This window comes from Phycodurus eques, chromosome 1, assembly GCF_024500275.1.
Source record: "Phycodurus eques isolate BA_2022a chromosome 1, UOR_Pequ_1.1, whole genome shotgun sequence".
Lineage (NCBI taxonomy): Eukaryota > Metazoa > Chordata > Actinopteri > Syngnathiformes > Syngnathidae > Phycodurus > Phycodurus eques.
The window spans coordinates 24,763,094-24,784,742 of NC_084525.1; the positions used below are offsets into that span (position 1 = coordinate 24,763,094).

The 21,649-nt window shown below is 42.1% G+C and overlaps 1 protein-coding gene across 3 annotated transcripts in view; it reads right to left on the reverse strand.

Annotated features, from left to right (window-relative positions):
• Positions 1-8,735: 8,735 nt before the first annotated feature.
• The window catches only part of sypl2b (synaptophysin-like 2b), a 28,745-nt gene continuing 15,831 nt past the window's right edge, over positions 8,736-21,649 (reverse strand). Inside the window, exons 5-7 of one of the 3 annotated variants that reach the window (XM_061684760.1) lie at positions 18,565-18,618; positions 12,872-13,063; positions 8,736-10,161 (exon numbers count right to left, since the gene is read on the reverse strand). In XM_061684760.1, coding sequence (XP_061540744.1) covers positions 10,036-10,161; positions 12,872-13,063; positions 18,565-18,618 — 372 coding nt within the window. In that variant the 3' untranslated portion in view covers positions 8,736-10,035. Of the gene's footprint in view, positions 10,162-10,188; positions 12,351-12,871; positions 13,064-18,564; positions 18,619-21,649 lie in introns of those variants that run through there. The other 2 variants (XM_061684777.1, XM_061684768.1) reach the window with 2 other exon arrangements.

Here is a 21,649-nt window from a genome sequence, read left to right on the forward strand (position 1 = left end):
AAAATAAGCTTTCACACACTATTAGAAGTGCATTTCTGAGTTTGGAGCGAACGAGCCAGCTGTTTGAACAGCCACCACAAGCCATGCAAATGCAGTACAAAACCATACATGTGTTGTGTTTTACAACAATACTTACAGTGGTGTGAAAAAGTGTTTGGCCACTTCCTGATTTCTTGATTATGTTTTCTTTTTTTTTTGCATGTTTGTCACACATAAATGTCATCATCAAACAAATTTAAATATTAGTCAAAGACAACACAAAATGCTGTTTTTAAATAAAGGTTTTTATTGTTAAGGGAGAAAAAATCCTCCACTGGCCCTGTGTGGAAAGTGATTGCCCCCTAAACCTAATAACTGGTTGGGCCACCCTTAGCAGCAACAACTGCCATCAAGCATTTACGATAACTTGCAATGAGTCTCTTACAGCGCTGTGAAGAAAATTTGGCCCACTCATCTTTGCAGAATTGTTGTAATTCAGCCACATTGGAGAGCTTTCGAGCATGAACTGCCTGTTTAAAGGTCAGAACAGCCAAGTAGCAGCTGTACAACAGAAAAAGAGAGTGGCCACTGGCTCGATGTGACGGTATGTCAAAAGCGTGTCTTTTTATACACTCATGGCTTGAAATAATGCCACTCCAGGGGTTCCAATATTTTTTAGCACGACTGTACGTATTATATATTCATATATGTTTCAGTGACACACCACATGCTTTTACATAGGATGCAGTATTCCTATATATTGTGTGGCCCCTCGCTCGAGTCGCGTTATAACACGCCGCACACAAAATCTTTGCCGTGTGTCTGTTGCCTTGTCATATAGGCAAAAGTACAGACGACAGTACTGAAAAGTACTGTGTGGGTCTTTTTTTCCGACTCCATCGTGCAAAGTAACCCTAATAGAGTCCTAGGTATATACAAGGAAATGCTCACCTCTTATCTGATTCGCTGCTGCATCGTGACGGCTACCAGGTTTAGTTCCCTTGCTGGCGGTGGAGGTCCCGATGGCCGTAGGAAAAATAGTTGTAGTTTGTAGGTGATCAAATACTTATTTTCCACCATGATTTGCTAATAACAATAAGATGGCAATTCTTTGACTTGAGTTCGTTGTCACATTTCTGTGGGGCCAATTATGTATTACTTGTGCACTCACTGTGATTGTCTCGCCATGCTGCACTATTTGCATATACTGGCCACTCATACCAGAGTAGCATCTGCTCCTTTTGCACACAGATTGAGGAGTATCTGTAACATTTGCACAACCAACATTGTCCCAGATGATCGCACTACTCGTCACTTTAAACCGCATACACTCCTTGAAGTCTCAGCGCCCTTTGCACAATGGTCATTGCACCGGACTATTGCAATATTAATCATTCGAACTGCTCTAAGTGCTAGAGGACTCTGCATCTTTTTGCACAATTGTTTTTTGTCAATGTCTTTATGTCTCCAAAGTGTTCTGTAAATTGACTGTCTGTTGTACTAGAGCGGCTCCAACTACCGGAGACAAATTCCTTGTGTGTTTTGGACATACTTGGCAAATAAAGATGATTCTGATAAATTCTTTAAAAATCAGACAATGTAATTTTCTGGATTTTTTTTTCTCATTTTGTCTGGGAACAACAGCATGGAACAATATCACACAACACCGAATGAACAGGCTGTTTGGCTAGTGTTACGTCACAGCGCCTGATAGAGATGAAGACCGGCAGGCGCATTCTAAATCATATTTTTAGATTTAACTACTGTATATCTGCTATATAATCACTTCAAAATGACAGATGTGGCTTGTAAAGGGGTTCTTGAGTTATCAATACATTTTTTATCATCTTTGTCCTCTGACCTTTAAGGTCATGCCACAGCATCTCAATAGGATTCAGGTGAGGACTTTGACTAGGCCACTCTGAAGTCTTCATTTTGATTTTCTTCAGCCATTCAGAGGTGGACTTGTTGGTGTGTTTTGGATCGTTGTCCTGTTGCACAAGCCAACTTTGTTTCAGCTTGAAGTCACGAACAGATGGCCGGGCATTCTCTTTCAGGGTTTTTTGGTAGACAGCAGAATTCATGGTTGCATTTATCACAGCAAGTCTTCCTGGTCATGAAGTAGCAAAACAGCCCCAGATCATCACACTACCACCACCATATTTTACTGTTGGTATGTTCTTTTTCTGAAATACGGTGTTACTTTTATAACAGATGTAATGGGACACACACACACCTTCCAAAACGTTTTGTCTCATTAGACCACAAAGTATTTTCCCAAAAGTCTTTGTGATCAAGTTGTCTTCTGGCAAAATTGAGATGAGCCTTAATGTTCTTTTTGCTCATCAATGGTTTTCGTCTTGGCACGCCGCCATGCAGGCCATTTCACCCAGTTTCTTTCTTATGGTGGAGTCATGAATACTGACCTTAACTGAAACAAGTGAGGCCTGCAGTTCTTTGGATGTTGTTCTGGGGTCTTCTGTGACCTCTTGGATGAGTCGTTGCCAGTGATGTAACGCGTTACTCAAAAAATCCGCCATTTTGAGCAACGAGAAAAGTAACGCGTTACCTTTCCCAGGAAAGTAATGAGTAGTGATGTTACAGGTTGTGCAGAGTCTTTGATGCCTGTGTCGAGTAATGAAGGGGCAGTATCGAGGCTTGCGTCATTTGGGGGAGGGGCTGAAAACGATGACGTCCGAAACTTCGCCGCCCTACAGTACCACATGACCACTTTGGGATGTGGTTAAGAATTTGGCACGATGTGTGACATTTTGACATAGCAATATCGACCCCGCCAAGCAGCTCCATGAAAATGTGGGTTTATGCCATTCTCCAATGTTGACAAACACATTACACAATCTGCCACACTGGTAAATCTCAATAAATTATAATCATGTCAAAATCTCAATTTATTTAAGTAGTATAATTCAAAAAGTGAAACTCATATTATAGAGATGCTATATGCACACTGAAATATTTCATGATTTTTTTAAATACACGTATCATTTTGATGAATATAGCTTACAGCAAATGACAACTCCAAATTCACCATCTCGAGAAACTAGAACATTATGTAACAAACTATTATGAAACAATGGAATTGATTTTTAATGTAGAATTTAGGCAGGAATTTGCTCCTTGAAAAGTATTTTCCCAAGTGTTTAATAAATCTATATGTATGAGTATTGAAATCAATTGAGTTTTCTACCATTTATTTTTAGATGTACCTGTATATGATTACTACCATCTTGGAACCAGTTACACACACAGAATACGTTCAAACAATATTTTATTATTTCATGTCGACACAATTTTTGGTCAAACTTTTTTTTTGTCATTCAGTCAGTTGAAAGTGCCACGAAGTGGAACTGTCCGAAGTACCATCCTGTTTTCAAACACTCCACCATCATTCCAGTCCCCAAGAAACCTGCAATCTCGGGTCTAAATGACTACAGGCCTGTCGCCTTGACATCTGTGGTTATGAAGTACCTTGAACGTCTCGTGCTGGACCACCTCAAGAGCGTCACAGGTCCCCTGCTGGACCCCCTATAGTTGGCCTACCAAGCGAACAGGTATGTAGATGATGCAGTCAACATGGGACTGCACTTCATCCTAGAACACCTTGACAGTGCAGGGACCTATGCGAGGATCCTGTTCATGGACTTCAGCTTAGCATTCAAGACCATCATCCCTTAACTCCTTTCATCCAAGCTTCTCCAGCTCAGCGTCTCACCTGCCATCTGCCAGTGGATTTACAGCTTCCTGACGGGCAGGACACAGCAGGTGAGGCTGGGGGAGGCCACCTCATCCACACGCAGCATCAGCACTGGGGCCCCCCAAGGTTGTTTCCTCTCTCCGCTGCTCTTCTCTCTCTACACGAACGACTGCACCTCAGCGCACCCGGCTGTCAAACTCCTGAAGTTTGCAGATGACACCACTGTCATCGGCCTCATCAAGGACAGTGACGAGTCTGCATATCGACAGGAAGTCGAGCGGCTGGAGCTGTGGTGCGGCCGACACAACCTGGAGCTGAACATGCTCAAGACTGTAGAGATGATCGTGGACTTCAGGAGGCATCCTTTACCACAGCTGCCCCTCACGTTGTCCAGCTGCCTTGTGTCAACCGTCGAGACCTTTAAGTTCCTGGGAATTACAATCTCTCAGGACCTGAAGTGGGCGACCAACATCAACTCAGTCCTCAAAAAGGCCCAGCAGAGGATGTACTTCCTGCGGCTTCTGAGAAAGCACGGCCTGCCACAGGAGCTGCTGAGGCAGTTCTACATAGCGGTCATCGAATCAGTCCTGTGTTCTTCCATCACAGTCTGTTTGGTGCTGCTACAAAAAAGGACAAACTCCGACTGCAACGGACAATCAAAACTGCTGAAAGGATTGTCGGTACCCCCCTACCCACCATTGAGGACTTGCACGCTGCCAGAACTAAGACAAGAGCGTGCAAAATCCTCTCGGACCCTCCGCATCCCGGTCACCAGCTCTTCCAGCTCCTTCCCTCAGGTAGGCGCTACCGATCAATGCAAACTAGAACTAGCAGACATTCCAACAGATTATTCCCTCTTGCGATCAACTTCTTAAACACCTAACCTACAATTCCATTGCAACATGCTGGCAATTTTTTGACTTGAGTTCGTTGTCACATTTCTGTGGGGTCAATTATATATTACTCGTGCACTCACTGTAGTAGTCTCGTGACGCTGCACTATTTGCATATCTGTTGTTGACCAATGCTGGCCACTCATGCCAGAGTAGCATCTGCTCCATTTGCACACTGATTGAGGAGTATCTGCAACATTTGCACAATCTACATTGTCCCAGATTATCGCACTACTCGTAACTTTCAACCGCATGCACTCCTTGAAGTCTCGGCGCCCTTTCCACAATGGTCATTGCACCAGATTATTGCAATATTAGTCATTCGAACTGCTCTAAGTGCTAGAGGACATCTTTTTGCACAATTGTCAAAAAAAAAAAAATGTACCGGCATTACCAGATAACTAGCAACCCTTTACTGCTCAGTGACTGTTTTTTTGTCAATGTCTTTATGTCTCAAAAGTGTTCTCTGTCAATTGACTGTCTGTTGTCGTACTAGAGTCTACAATGGTGCAGTACCATAAAAGGGCAAAGAAATACACATTCACTGTCGCCACACTATTTTTGTTATTTTCCTCAGTAAAAAGTGTATTTGATTGTTGTTACTTATTTACACATTAAGAATAATTTTACTGGCGTGTTAAATGTGCAATGCATTGTGGGTTAATTATTCATACAGAGTATTTGATGGTTGTTACTTATTTACACATTAAGAATAATTTTACTGGCGTGTTAAACGCGCAATGCATTGTGGGTTGATTATTCATACCGAGTGCACGATCATCAATCGGTCATGGAGGGTAAGGGTTGACTCACTGAAGAACTGACAATCCATCCATCCATCCATTTTCTGAGCCACTTCTCCAGCCAATCGCAGGGCACATACACACAAACAACCATTCGCACTCACATTCACACCTACCGGCAATTTAGATTTGTCAATTAACCTACCATGCATGTTTTTGGGATGTGTGCAAACTCCACACAGGCGGGGCCGGGGATTTAACCCTGGTCCTCAGAACTGTGAGGCAGACACTCTAACCAGTCGTCCACCGTGCCGCTAGGACTGACAATACTTATCTTAAATAATATTTACAATGAAAAGTGAGAACTCAACTTCATCTGTGAGCTGGTTGAACACGGCTTGCACAGCTGACGTCACGTAGTAAGACATTTTTTTTTTCGCTCTTTGCATCAAAATTACTGTGGTGGGAGCAATAGCGCATGTGTGTGTCTCTCACGTTTCCGCACACACAGTTGCTTTCATGGACCACAATCGGCAGTGTACTCGGAATGGTGTGCTTGTTTACGTTTACGAACTTACTGTATTGTGTTGTCGTGTCAAGTCTGCACTAAGTGGCTCATTTAATGTGGCGTCAACTACACTAATATTTAAGTTATTGCTTCATGTTGATGACATCATTCTGTAACTTGTGTGGCATACATTACCAACTAATGGGTACGGTTAAGTTAATGCTTTTTTTGTACTGTGGATATTACTTTTAAACTCAAGTAATCAGTAAAGTAACCAAGTTACTTTTTCAAGGAAACTGTGGAAACACTGGTTGTCAACTTGCTCTTGGAGTAATTTTTGTCGGTTGGTTAGTCTTTGGAAGGTTCACCACTGTTCTGTTTTCATCATTTGTGGATAATGGCTCTCACTGTAATTGGCTGGAGTCCCAATGCTTTAGAAATGGCTTTATAACCGTTTGACACTTACAGATCTCAATTACTTTCTCTTTAGTTCCTGAATTTCTTTAGATCTCTGCATGATGTCTAACTTTTGAGGATCTTTTGGTCGACTTCACTTTGTCAGGAAGATCCTAGTTCAGTGATTCCTTGATTGAGAACAGGTGTGGCAGGATCAGGCCTGGGTGTGGCTAGAGAAATTACATTGAACAAAAATATAAACCAAACACTTTTGTTTTGGCTCCCATTTTTTGAGAGATGTACTCCAAGATCTAAAACTATTGTATTTACACAAAAGGCCATTTCCCTCAAATATTGTAAAAAAATCTAAATCCGTGTTAGTGAGCAGTTCTCCTTTGTCGAGATAATCCATCCCACCTCACAGGTGTGACATATCAAGATGCTGATTAGGCAGCATGATTATTGCACAGGTGTGCCATAGGCTGGCTACAATAAAAGGCCACTCTGAAATGTGCTGTTTTATCACACAGCACAATGCCACAGATGTCGCAAGTTCTGCCAGTATGTGCAATTGGCATGATGACTGCAGGAATGTCCACCAGAGCTGTTACCTGTGAATTGAATGTTCATTTCTCTACCATAGGCCGTCTCCAAAGGCGTTGTAGACAATTTGGCCATCCAATCGGCCTCACAACCGCAGACCACGTGTAACCACACCAGTCCAGGACCTCCAAATCCAGCATGTGCACCTCCAAGATTGTATGAGACCAAACACCCGGACAGCTGCTGCAACAATCGGTTTGCATAACCAAAGAATTTCTCCAGAAACTGTCAGAAACCCTCTCAGGGAAGCTCCTCTGCATGCTCGTCGTCCTCATCGGGGTCTCGACCTGACTGCAGTTCGTCGTCGTAACCGACTCAAGTGGGTGAATGCTCACATTCAAAGGCGTCTAGCACATTGGACAAGTGTTCTTTTCACGGATGAATCCCGGTTTTCACTCTTCAGGGCAGATAGCAGACAGCGTGTGTGGCGTCGTGGGTGAGCGATTTGCTGATGTCAACGTTGTGGATCGAGTGGCCCATGGTGGTGGTAGGGTTGTGGTATGGGCAACGCACACAGCTGCATTTTACTGATGGCATTTTGAATGCACAGAGATACCGTGACGAGATCCTGAGGCCCATTTTTTAGCCATTTATCTACGACCATCACCTCATGTTGTCGCATTAGAATGCATGGCCCTGTGTTGCATGGATCTGTACACAATTCCTGGAAGCTGAAAACATCACAGTTCTTGCATGGCCAGCATACTCCCCGGACATGTCACCCATTGCGCATGTTTGGGATGCTCTGGATTGTCGTATACGACTGCGTGTTCCAGTTCTTGTCAATATCGATCAACTTCGCACAGCCATTGAAGAGTGGACCAACATTCCACAGGCCACAATTAACAACCTGATCAACTATGCAAAGGAGATGTGTTGCACTGCATGAGGCAAATGCTGGTAACACCAAATACTGACTAGTTTTCTGATTCCCCCCCCAATAAAACTGCACATTTCAGCGTGGCCTTTTATTGTGGCCAGCCTAAGGCACACTTGTGCAATAATCATACTGTCTAATCAGCTTCTTGATATGGCACACCTGTGAGGTGGGATAGATTATTTTGACAAAGGATACATGCTCACTAACAGATTTAGACAGCTTTGTGAAGAATATTTGAGGTAAATGGCCTTTCGTGTATGTAGAAACAGTTTTAGATCTTTGAGTCCAGCTCAAAAAATGGGAGCAAAAACAAGTGTTGCATTTATATTTTTGTTCAGTGTAGTTTGTTTTAAAAGGAGGGCAATTATTTTTCACAAAGGGCCATGTAGGTTTGGATTTTTTTCTCCCTTAATTAAAAAAAAAAAAAAACTAAATTTAGAAACTGCAGTTTGTGTTTACTTTTGAATTAGTTTGATGGGAAACATTTGAGACAAAACCAGGAAAGGTGCAAACACTAACACCACTGTAACTATATAATGCTGAATGTAACCGCTATCACTGTTGCCAAAACATATGCGACAGATGAATGCCACAACCCAATTACGTTAGAGATTGACTGGGATCCACTTTAAAAAGATTTTCCTTCACCCATGTGACATGTTCCCTCCTCTGTAGGGTTGTGAGTAGTGGGCGAACAATAAAGCAATAGCTAATACACATAGTCTTGAATTGAAATAAAATGTTGTATTGGGGATACAAATGAACAAATTAGGGAATCATGTTAATTAAAGGGATTGAAATGAAACCTTGGTAGAAGCACGCACATAAGCATAATTGAAATAAAGTACAGTACAATGACAACTGATTTGTCAAGTCAATGTATATAGCAGTGCACATTTGAAGGAGCAACAAAACATTGATTCACGGCTATTGAATAGATATAGCATCCCAAATTTACTCTACTGTCATACTATTTTTGTTTTACATTCTGGTTCACGAACACAACGTAACAACAATGGACACCATTAGGCTTTATTGAATAAGTATATTTTTACAACAAATGACAATTTTGTTGTGGATGTACAAAGCCTGATGGCAAAACATGCATTGCATTGTAGATTTTGTAAAAAGCAGTCCATTTTGTAACAAAGCAGATTTTAATTAGTCCAAAAAGTGAATTGCTTTAGTCACTGAAATACTATTGGACCTTCATCATGATGTCTTTTCAAATCAATAATGCTCAAGACAGAGAAAATCATGAACCAGTTTAATGTGTAAACAAATCCAAGTCCCACAATTTGACAAGAATTGTGCATTTAGCCAAGTGATGTGACACAGGTCAACAGGTGGGAGAATGCAATTTAAAAAAAAAATAATAATAAATAAATAAAAATTAAAAATAAAAAAAAATCATTCACTTTTTAAATAAACTCATTTTGGCAACCAAATGACAATTGTTTTTTTTTTTAAATCTTTCACTCAAAAATTTAACTGAGAAGTACAATTCTTAAAGAACTGCTTTTTGCAATCCAATAAGAGCAATTAAAGTGCAGCACCAATATTATTACTATTAATATTATAATTATTATTACTCTGATTATTATTAGAGTCCACACCTGCACAAGCATATGAAATGAGAGCCACAGTTATTTTAGCTGCTGGGTTTTAAATATATATTTTTAAATATACAAACTAATCATCTACAGGGGAGTAAAATAATTTCAAAGGTTTGCATTAATCCTGAAACTAGTGCAGTCACTTAAAGGCTGTATTTCCACCAAATGATACAAACTCACTCAGTAGTGTCCGCCTGGAAAGTTAGAAAAAAAAATGAGCCCCCACCACCATCTTAACCAATGGACACGAAATTAGGTGGGCATGACTATCATAACTGGATGCATGAAAAAGTCTCAAGGACCCATGCGGAAAGTCAAACAGAAAGTCAGACATTTTGGTTTCAAGTAGCCTATGTGAATGAAGTCTAATTTAAAAAAAGCCAGAATGAGCCCAAATTGGAAGCAGGTATCCTAGACAAATGGGCACGACTACATTCAGAAGATTTTTTTTGTCTACGCCATCTAATTTGAGTAGACCACGGCGCCAAAGTTTGATCATCACGACGAGGAGTCAGAGGGGGAAAAAAAAAAAAAAAAAAAATTGGTTAAAGGCACTAAATGGGTATGGGGCACTCTAACCTGCCTGCAGAGTAAAACACATAGCTTGAAGCTTCTAATCTGCAGCTGTTCTTCAACACTTTGTAGCTCCAAAACAAACACACATGCCGCTAAGACGATTACGCGATAAGGGAGCTAGAAGAGTTACGATGGTCGGGCACCACCCTCCGCATCTGCAGCAGGCGGCTCGGCTGACTTGTGGAAAGGAGTTTCCTTGTAAATGAACCAGCAGTTGCCAACCCACAAGATGAAGTTAAGGAAGCCAAAAATCTGCGTACAGGTATGTGCGCGCACACACACACACACACACACACACACACAGGGGAGCAGAATGAAATACAAGTAAACCTCGTTTCAGGAAGCATCAAGGACTTAAAATAAAATTCAATCATATACAGTTGTACCTTGATTTATGAGTTTGTTCCAATGCCAAGCTTGTAATTCAGTTTACTCATATATCAAATCATTAGTCCATTCCAGCCGTTCTAGGAGCATATCATTATTTAAAGAAAAATAGCACTGTATAGTATATACATAATAAAACAAGAGAGAATATAACAAAAAAAAACTATGAGCTGGAATTATTGGACAACAATAGCTGTAGTGTCCGTTTACAGGAAATGGCCTAATGAGTGACGTCAGGAACATGGTCGTTAGTCTTAGTTTAATTAATGGCTTAAAGTGCATCGGCGACTATGGCTCTCTATTTTTCACTTCACTCAAACAGCAGCCTATCTGAGGCTCGCTCGCAACTAAAATTTTGGCTCATTAGACAAAGCAAAAAGAAATCAACCAAGCAACAGCTTACAACTTTAAAAACCGTAAGCTACTGTAAATGTACAACCCCAATTCCAAACAATTTGGGACATTGTGTTAAACAAATAAAAACAGAATACAAAGATTTGCAAATCATGTTCGACCTATATTTAATTGAATACACTACAAAAGCAAGATATTTAATGTTTAAACTTGATTGTTTTTAGCAAATAATCATTAACTTAGAATTTTATGGCTGGAACACGTTCCAAAAAAGCTGGGACAGGTGGCAAAAAAGACTGAGAAAGTTGAGGAATGCTCATCAAACACCTGTTTGGAACATCCCACAGGTGAACTGGCTAATTGGGAACAGGTGGGTGCCATGATTGGGTACAAAAGGAACTTCCCTGAATTCCTCAGTCATTCACAAGCAAAGATGGGGCGAGGTTCACCTCTGTGTGAACAAGTGCATGAGAAAATAGTCGAACAGTTTAAGGACTGTTCCTCAACGTACAATTGCAAGGAATTTAGGGATTTCATCATCTACGGTTGATATCATTAAAAGGTTCAGAGAATCTGGAGAAATCACTGCATGTAAGCGGCAAGGCCGAAAACCAACATTGATGCATCAAAAATGTACATCAATGTGTAAAGGTTATCACCACGTGGTTCTCAGGAACACTTCAGAAAACCAATGTTAGTAAATACAGTTCGGCGCTATATCCGTAAGTGCAACTCTAAACTCTACTATGCAAAGCAAAAGCCATTTATCCACAACACCCAGAAACGCCATGGTCCGACGAGTCCACATTTCAAATTGTTTTTGGAAATTGTGGACCTTGTGTCCTCCAAGCCAAAGAGGAAAAGAACCATCCGGACTGTTATGGACGCAAAGTTCAAAATCCAGCATCTGTGATGATATGGGGCTGTGTTAGTGCCAATGGCATGGATAACTTGCACATCTGTGAAGGCACCATTAATGCTGAAAGGTACATAGAGGTTTTGGAGAAACATATGCTGCCATCCGAGCAACGTCTTTTTCATGGACGCCCCTGCTTATTTCAGCAACACAATGCCAAACCACATTCTGCACGTGTTACAACAGCTTGGCTTCTTAGTAAAAGAGTGCGGGTACTAGACTGGCCTGCCTGCAGTCCAGACCTGTCTAAAATGTGTGGCGCATTCTGAAGCGTAAAATACAACAACGGAGACCCCGGACTGTTGAACGCTGAAGCTGTACATCGAGCAAGAATGGGAAAGAATTCCACCTACAAATCTTCAACAATGAGTGTCCTCAGTTCCCAAACGTTTATTGAATGATCACCTTTGAACCTGTCCCAGCTTTTTTGGAACGTGTTGCAGGCATAAAATTCTAAGTTAATGATTTGCTAAAAACAAAAAAGGTTTATCAGTTTGAACATTAAATATCTTGTCTTTGTACCGTATTCAATTAAATATAGGTATTCTGTTTTTATTTAAGTTGAACAGAACGTCCCAACTTCATTGGAATTGGGGTTGTAGAAAAACAGCCCCAGAGCATGATGTTTCCACCCCCATGCTTCACAGTTGCCAAACTGATGTTTTGCACAATGCACATACCGGCGCTATATACCTACTGGGGGCGTGCCTTTAGCATCCTCTTTCACGCGCACCCTTCCCCCTTTAACGTCCGCATGCTGTCCTCAGTCACGTCCGCCTTTCCTCTATATAAGCAGCGTGTCGGCAAGGAAATGCCCCTAGTCAGTCAAGCGGAGCGCTCATCAAAGTCACAACAACATTTACAGATTTTGGAAGGTGCACACATAAGGCGCCACATCTATTTTGGAGAAAATTTAAGACTTAATTGCACCTTATGGTCGTGAAAATACGGTACTCCAAACTTACCAAGGATGCTGCCCCCAAGACAGCGGTATGTCTGACTTTGGTCCAATTTTTGTGCCGTGACAGTATAGTATATTGCTGGCATTGGGTGGAAACCTTGTATTTCCATAATCATCACTTTTTAGGAAAGCAAAAACACGGCCAGTTTGTTGAGCCATTAATGTTGCATTGTCAAACAGAGCAAACCATTTTCAACACTTTACATTGGTCACTAATGTTTAAAAACAACATACCCAAATGGGGATTGACCAATAGTATTGATTTGTAACAAAATATGAAATAAACCACATTTGGACCTAGGTGGTTTCGGCCGATGCCAGGGATATGCAAGTTGAGAACTTACCACCGAGGCATTTAGTCGACCCATGTGAGGTGTTGCGCCAGCTGTACACTTGCTGTTGGTGTCCTTGCACACGCTGAGAAAGGTAAGAATGATTGATGGACTGGTGAACCACTTCACGTCAGATAAGCCTTTGGCCCAAGCGGAGGAGGAAGCCAGCCACATAAATGCAAAGGCTGCAGTCACCAGCAGGTCCTTTTGCAAACAAAGGAATCAATCATTTTTGGTTACTATTGAAAATGCCACACACACATGGAATCTATGGACATTTTCCTTATAATAATGTGGCACTCCACACTAAAATTGCCTTGATAAAATTAAAAGTGTACTGTATTACTGTTTCAAATTCTAATTATCATCACAACCATCATAGCATATTTTATGTCTTCATGTTTTAATAGTCCCACCACTACTAAATACGACTTAGTCATTTTATGTACACGATTTAAGTACAAAACGTCACATTAGTTTTTGCAGTTCACGATATTTGATCATGATTATTTTAGTATACAATTATACTAATTGTATTTTATTTTCAAGATGACTTCCTTTTCCTAGTTGGAGGTAAGAAAATATCCATATTCCCAGTTTTCACAGTATATGCATTCAAAAGTGAAGAGATGGTTAAATTAAGTTCACCTGTAAAGCTTATACTACTTTTTAGGCTCATCCTGAAATGTTACCTGAAGTCCAATATCTCAAACTTTTAATTAAGTGAGTGGTGTACAGAAAAAAAAATTAAGAGACCTAAAAATGCTTTTTGATCATTTTTAATTTTCTGTAAACAAATGCTCAAAATTACAATACAGTGGACCCCACAATATTTGCAGGGGATAGAGACCGGGCCAGACCGCGACGAGCAAAAATCTACAGATAATTGACGCAGATTATAATATTATTGATAAAAGTTTTTTTTGTTTGTTTGTTTTGTTTTTTAACTCGAAAAATAAGCGGGAATTATCAAATTTTTGGGGTTGGTTCAAACCCATCCATCCATCCATCCATCCATCCATCTTCTGAGCCGCTTATCCTCACTCGGGTCGCGGGCGTGCTGGAGCCTATCCCAGCTGTCATCGGGCAGGAGGCGGGGTACACCCTGAACTGGTTGCCAGCCAATCGCAGGGCACATACAGACAGACAACCATTCGCACTCACAGTCACACCTACGGGTAATTTAGAGTCTCCAATTTATGCATGTTTTTTGGGATGTGGGAGGAAACCGGAGTGCCCGGAGAAAACCCACGCAGGCACGGGGAGAACATGCAAACTCCACACAGTCGGGGCCGGGGATTGAACCCGGGTCCTCAGAACTGTGAGGCTGACGCTCTAACCAGTCGGTCACCGTGCCGCCTGGCTCAAACCCCAAAAATAAAAAAAAACAAATATTGAAATTTTATAAATTCACTGCCATTGACGGCTTTAGAAGTCAAATATCCATGTTAACTGGGACGGCTGGCTGTGAATGAGTTAATAATAAAAATAAAAAAAACTAATAGGTAAATCTGCAGGTGCTGAATCGCGAGGATGTGGGGAGCAATTGTATTTGTACATGGAATTTTGGAGTTATGTTCTCAGCAGTCTATAGAATGAGAATTTTTTTCATTTTAGCCCAACATTAGCTCAGTAGGTAGAGCGGGTCACCTAGTGTCCGAAGGGTTGGTGGTTTAAATCCCGGTTCAGACTGTCCGCATGTTCAAGTGTCCTTGGGCAAGACACTAAATCCTAATTTACTCCCAGTGGGCCTGGCAGTGCCTTGCATGGCAGCAGTCGCCCATTGGTGTTAAGGGGTGAATGTGAGGCTTTGTAAAGCGCTTTGGTCACTGCGGTAGTGTAGATAAAGAGCTATGTAAGTGCAGTCCATTTACCAATATTTCCTGAAATTCAGAGAAACTGAATTTTACAGCAGTCTTAATTTTTTTACAGAGCTGCATATACATATATACTGTATAAATACACTGTCACACTTTCAGTGTGAGTCCTCATGAGACTTGAAAAGCAGCACAGTACCGTCACCTGCCAAGAAAGGCCAAGGTTTAATTTACGCTGCTCTGTGAAGGCTTGTCACACTGGCTATATAAGACAGCAATTTGTTGGCTCGCTGTCCTGCATGTGTAATGTACTTGCAGTGGGAGGAACAAGTATGTGAACCCTTTGGAATTTCTTAAATTTCTGCATAGATTGGTCATAATATGTCTGATCATCTAAATTAGGGGTGTCAAACTCTTTTTTTTTTTCCTCACAGGCCAAACTGTAGTTATGGTTTCTTCAGAAACTGTGTAACACGAATGTATAATAGCCTTATCATGTTACAGTATTACATCCATCCATCCATTTTCTGGACCACTTATCTTATACTAGGGTCGCGGGCATGCTGGAGCCTATCCCAGCTATTTTTGGGCGATTGGCGGGGTAGATCCTGAACTGGTCGCCAGCCAAGCGCAGGGCACATAGAAACAAACAACCATTCTCACTCACATTCATACCTACGGGTAATTTATAGTGTCTTCAATCAACCTACCACACGTTTTTGGGATGTCGGAGGAAAACGTATCCGGGAGTATCTGGAGAAAACTCAATGCAGGCACGGGGGGAGAACTCAATGCAGGCACGGGGATAACATGAAAACTCCACACAGGCGCGGCCAGGATTCAAACCCCAATCCTCAGAACTGTGAGGCAGATGTGCTAACCAGTCGTTCACCATGCTGCCAGTATTACATACAGTATACGGACAAAAAAAATTGACGGCTATTTAGTTTTGAAATACGAAGTCAAGGAAAATATTAAATGTTCAACTATTGTTCAATTTATTTTAAAAAGTGGTTTGGTTACCAAAAAAAGCTAGCAATCTGTCAACATTATTAAAAGTGTAGATTATTTGCAGTTTTGGGACAGTTTTTAGCAAGAAACGAAGTAGACGAACATGATGTGGCGAACCACATCTGGCCCCCGGGCCATGAGTTTGACACCTGTGATACAAATCACAATGATAAAGATTTGCGTTTCAGATGAAAAGATGAATAGGACACTAAAGTGCAGAGTTCCAGCTTTTATTTAATGTTTTTTTACCTCTAGATGTGTCAACAACTCAGGGAAGAGCACCTTTTGTTTGAAGCAACCCACTTTTCAAGTGAGCAAAGGTATTGGAACAGACATTAAATTAAAGTGAATAATTAATATTTGGTGGCATAACCCTTACTTATAATAACTGCATCAGGTCTGCAACCCATTGACTTCAGACTGCTGCAGTCTTGATTTGAAATCCTTTACTAGGCCTTTTACTGCAGCCTCTTCAGTTCTTGTTTGTTTCTGGCAGGGTTCTCCCTTCAGTCTCCTCTTCAGGAGGTAAAATGCATGCTCTATTGGGTTGAGGTCTGGTGATAGACTTCCCTTAGAAGCTTAGGGAAGTACATCCTCTGCTGGGCCTCTTTGAGGATGGAATTGATGTTGGTCTCCCACTTAAGCTCCTGAGAGACCAATTGTTGAATTTGATGGACAGTGTGAGGAGCAGCTGTGGGAAGGATGTTTCCTGAAGTCCACGATCATCTCTACAGTCTTGAGCGTGTTCAGCTCCAGGTTGTGTCGGCTGCACCAAAGCTCCAGCCTCTCCACTTCCTGTCGATAGGCAGACTCGTCTCAGTCTTTAATGAGGCCGATGTGTGGTGTCATCTGCAAACTTCAGGAGTTTGACAGCCGGGTGCGTTGAAGTGCAGTTGTTCGTGTAGAGAGAAGAGCACCGGAGACAGGACACATCCTTGGGGCGCTGCGGTGCTGCTAGTGTGTGTGGATGAGGTGGTGTCCCCCAGCCTCACTCGTTGTGTCCTGTCAATCAGGAAGCTGTAACTCCATTAGCAGATGGCAGGCGAGACGCGAGCTGGAGAAGCTTAGAGGAGAGGAGTTTGGGGATAATGGGGTTGAACACAGAGCTGAAGTCCACAAACAGGATCCTTGCGTAGGCCCCAGCGCCATCGAGGTGTTCTCGGATGAAGTGCAGTCCCATGTTGACTGCAGCATCCACAGACCTGATAGCTTGGTAGGCAAATTGCAGGGGGTGCAGAAGGGGTCCTGTGATGCTCTTGAGGTGGTCCAGCACCATGTGTTCAAATGACTTCTTGACCACAGATGTCAGGGCGACAGGCCTGTAGTCATTCAGACCCGAAATTGCAAGTTTCTTGGGGACTGGGAAGATGGTGGAGCGTTAAAAACAGGATGGAACTTCACACAGTTCCAGAGATCTATTGAAGCTCTGTATGAAGACTGGAGCGAGTTGGTCCGCGCAGACTTTGAGGCAGGATGGGGACACAAGGTCTGGGACTGCCGCTTTGTTGATCTTTTGTACTCTGAAGATCTCAGATCCTGTTCATGAATCGTCAGAGGTGCCATGGTGGTTAATGGTACAGCTGGGTGGATGTGGAGTGTGAAAGTGTCCTTTTCAAATCTGCAGTGGAAGGTGTTGAAGTCGGCAGCTCTTTTGTTTTCTGCTTGGGGGGGTGATGGTCGATTGCCTAGCGATTTTAATCCTCAGACTGACAGAGGCGCTGGCAGTAAACTGTTTTTAGTTTTTTTTTTTTTGCATAATTTCTCTTTGCGATGTTAATTTCTTTTGTCAGCTGATGTCAAGCGTGATTGCATAGGGCTCTGTCCCCACTCTGATAGGAGTCCTCTTTAACCTGGCGAAGTTGCTTCAGTTTGGCAGTGAATGACAGCTTGTTGTTATTGAACATGTGAAATGTATTTGTTGTTACACACACACACATCTTCACATAAACTGATATAGGATGTAACAGTGTCCGTATATTCATTCAGGCTGCCAGTTGAAGTTTCAAAGACACTCCAGTCTATACAGTCTAAACAGCTCTATTACAAGTTCTGTTTTTGCTTAATTGGTCCACTTCACTGTTTTCACTGTAGGTTTCACACATCTTAAGTTTTTACCTGTATGTTGGTATTAAGTGAATCAAGCAGTGATCAGATGAGCCCAGTGCTGCACGGGGGATAGCACGTTATGGGTCATTTAGCGTGGTATAGCAGTGGTCTAAAATTTTGTTTTCCCTGGTAGGACAGTCGATGTGCTGCCTGTATTTAGGGAGTTCATGGTTGACTTTAGCTTTGTTAAAGTCCCAAAGATTAATGAGGGGTGAATCTGTGTGCTTTTTTTCAAGTTTGTTTACTTATTCAGCGAGCGTTAGCAGTGCGGCGTTCCTGTCACTCTGGGGAGGAATGTAGACACCGGCGCGGATGAAAGAGGTGAACTCGCGTGGAGAGTAGAATGGCTTACAGATCAGAACAACAACTCCAAGTCTGGGCTGCAGTGTGTGTTAAGTGCCGTAATGTCGGTACACCATTTTTCGTTGATTAAAGATCAAAAACAACAACTCCAAGTCTGGGCTGCAGTGTGTGTTAAGTGCCGTAACGTCGGTACACCATTTTTCGTTGATATAAAAGCATTTCGCCTTTCGTTTTGCCCAATAGCTCCGTGACACGGTCTACTTCGTATAGTTGGAAGCCAAGAATCATTACAGCGCTGTCGGGGACGCGTTCGCAGAGCCATGTCTCCATGAAGCATAGGCCGGCAGAACGTCCCAAGTCTTTACTGGTCTTTGTGAGAAGATGAAGCTCATCCATTTTATTGGGTAAAGAGCGTAGATTTGCAAGGCGACGCGATGGGAACGGCATTCGGAATCCTCTCTTACAGACCTTGACCTGCACTCCGGCTCGCTTCCCTCTGTGGCGCAGTCGATCACAGCCAAGCTACAGGTTAGAAAAAAATTGTAAGAGTTGGTGAAAGAAAGTCCGGAGTAGACTCCCTTATGTTTAGAAAGTCTTCCCTTGTGTAAGTCATATAGTGTCTCCAAAGACGAAAGAAAAACACAAAAGAACTAGAGAGCTCCTTACCGAGGCGACCACACGGTTAGGCGCCATGATGAAACCACTTGAAATGAGTTTCCAGGCCTTTACTGCAGCCTCTTTCAGTTCTTGTTTGATCTGGGGGTTTCTCCTTTCAGTCACCTCTTCAGGAGGTAAAATGAATGCACAATTGGGTTAAGGTCCAGTGATTGACTTGGCCAGTCTAAGACCTTCCACTTTTTCCACCCTGATGAGGTCCTTTGTTGTGTTGGCAGTATGTTTTGGGGTCATTGCCTTGTTGCATGATGAAGCTTCTCCTAATTAGTTTGGATGCATTTTTCTGTAAATTGTCAGACAAAATGGTTTTGTCGACTTTAGAATTCATTCTGCTGCTACCATCATGAGTTACATCATCAATAAAGACTACTGAGCCCATTCCAGAAGCAGCCATGCAAGCCCAGGCCATGACATTACCTCCACCATGAGCTTGTGTGTTTTGGATCATCAGCAGATCCTTTATTTCTCCTTACTTTGGCCTTTCCATCACTTTGGTAACGGTCAATCTTAGTCTCATTAGTCCATAAAACTTTGTTCCAAATTTTTTTGTGGCTCATCTCTGTACTTTGCAAAATCCAATCTGGCCTTCTGATTCTTTTTGCTGATGAGTGGTTTGCATCTTGTGGTATGGCCGGTATATTCTCTCAAAGTCTTCTTCGAACAGTGGATTGTGATACCTTCACCCCTGCCCTGTGGAGGTGGGCAGTGATGTCAATGACTGTTGCCTTTGGGTGTTTCCTCATAGGTCTCACAATGTTTCTGTCATCAACTGCTGTTGATACCCTTGGCCGACCTGTTTTATGTCTGTTGCTCAGTACGCTAGTACTTTCTTTTTCAGGACATTCCAAAATTGTTGTATTGGCTATGCCCAATGTTTGTACAAGAGCTCTGGTCAATTTTCCCCTCTTCTCTCAGCTTCAAAATGATTTGCTTTTCCTCCGAAGATCGCTCTCTGGTCTTCATTTTTGCTTAACAGCAAATACAGTTTTCACAGGTGAAACCCAAAGTCAAAAACAAGCACTATCTACTTTTTAAGCAATCAATCTAAAAGGCAACACCGGAAGAACTAGAAACACCCATCAGTCACATGTTCCAATACTTTTGCTAACTTGAAAAATGGGTGGGTCCAAACAAAAGGTGGTGTGTCTTGAGTTGTTTAACACACAGATGCAAATACTATGTAATAAAAGCTGGAATTCTAAACTTTTGTCTCATATTCATCTTTTGATCTGAATCCCAAATGTCGTCAGTAGACAACAAAAACAAAAGGAATTAACCTTGCCGTTCCAATAATAAAGGAGGGGACTGTAAATGTTTTCATATTTTTATAGAGAACGATGTAAACATTCAGCGGACAGGGAGGAAAAAGTAAATGAACCCTTGGATTTAGTAACAGGTTGACCCTCCTCTAGCAGCAATAAGAGCCAAAGGTTTCCTGTAGTTGTAGATCAGACGTGCACAATGATCAGGATGAATTTTGGATCACTCCTCTTTGCGACGGTTGCAGTTCAGCAAGATTCTTGGGATGTCTGGTGTGGGCTCTCGAGGTCATGCCACATTATCTCAAGTGTGTTGATGTCATGACTTTGACTGTGCCACTCGAGAACATGTATTTTCTTCCCTTGAAGCCATTCTATGGTTCATTTGCTCCTGTGTTTTGGATCAGTGTCCTGTGGCAACACCCAACCTCTTTTGAGCTTCAAATGTTGGACAGATGGCCTCAAGTTCTTCTGGAAAATACCCTTGCTAAACGTTTGAATTCATTTTTCCGTTCATAATGGCAAGCTGCCCAGGCCCTGAGCTGGCAAAACGTACATGACGCTCCCTCTACCATGCTTCATACTTTGGATAAGTTTTTGATGTTGGTGTGCTCTGTCATTTTTCCTCCACACATGGCGTTGTGATCCTCCCAAACAATTCTTCTTGGGTTTATCTGTCCACAGAATATTTTGCCAGAGTACTGTAGAACATTTGCAAACTTAAAACATGCAGCAATGTTTTTTTAGACAGCAACAGTTTCCTTGATGTTCTCCCATGAACCCAATTCTTGGTTTGATGTTTGACATATGGTAGATTTGGCAGACTGGGGTGATGGTCCCCCTTTTCAGAGGGGGACTTTTAAATTGAAGAAACATGGTCAGCTATGGGTGCCTAGCAAGCATTTCAAACTGTGTGCTGATCACTTCGAAGCGGCGTGTTTTGAGACTTAGGAGACAGCATTGGATACATAGATTTAGTTAGGCAGAGGCTGAAACCAGCTGCGGTGCCAACTATTTTTCCTACGGCCATCAGGACATCAACCGCCAGCAAGAGGACTAAATCTCACAGCCGCCATGGTGCAGGGGCAAAGCGGCGCAGACAAGGTGAGGATTTCCTTGTATATACTAATGACTATTATAATTATGCACTGGTCAGTAGGAAAAAAAGTTGACGTATATATCATCGTGCTCAAAAATGTTGACACCCTTGGAGTGACATTATTTCTAGCCATGACTAGAAAAAGTCATGGCTAGAAATAATCCCTCAACTGTCTGACCCCCATAAACATGCCTGTTATATTTTATTCATGACTATGTTTCTATCGACAGGTGAGGATGCTGGAGCAAGTAAATGATGGCATTATGGGATGCACAAACATACCAATCTGTTCTGACCTCCTGATTGGCTCAAACATGTACGGTTTGACGATGCCAAGGTCAGTTGGGTGTTCATGTACGTCAAAATCCTCCTCCTCATATTCATACACGTTGCTCGCCATTGCGTATAGGGTGTAGAGCTCTGTGTTGGCAATTGCAGCGTCACTTCCAGTAGCCTTTGCCGTGGATAGAGTAACTACACGCCGGTGTCTCGAGCTTGGGATATGTTAGGGGAAATGCTC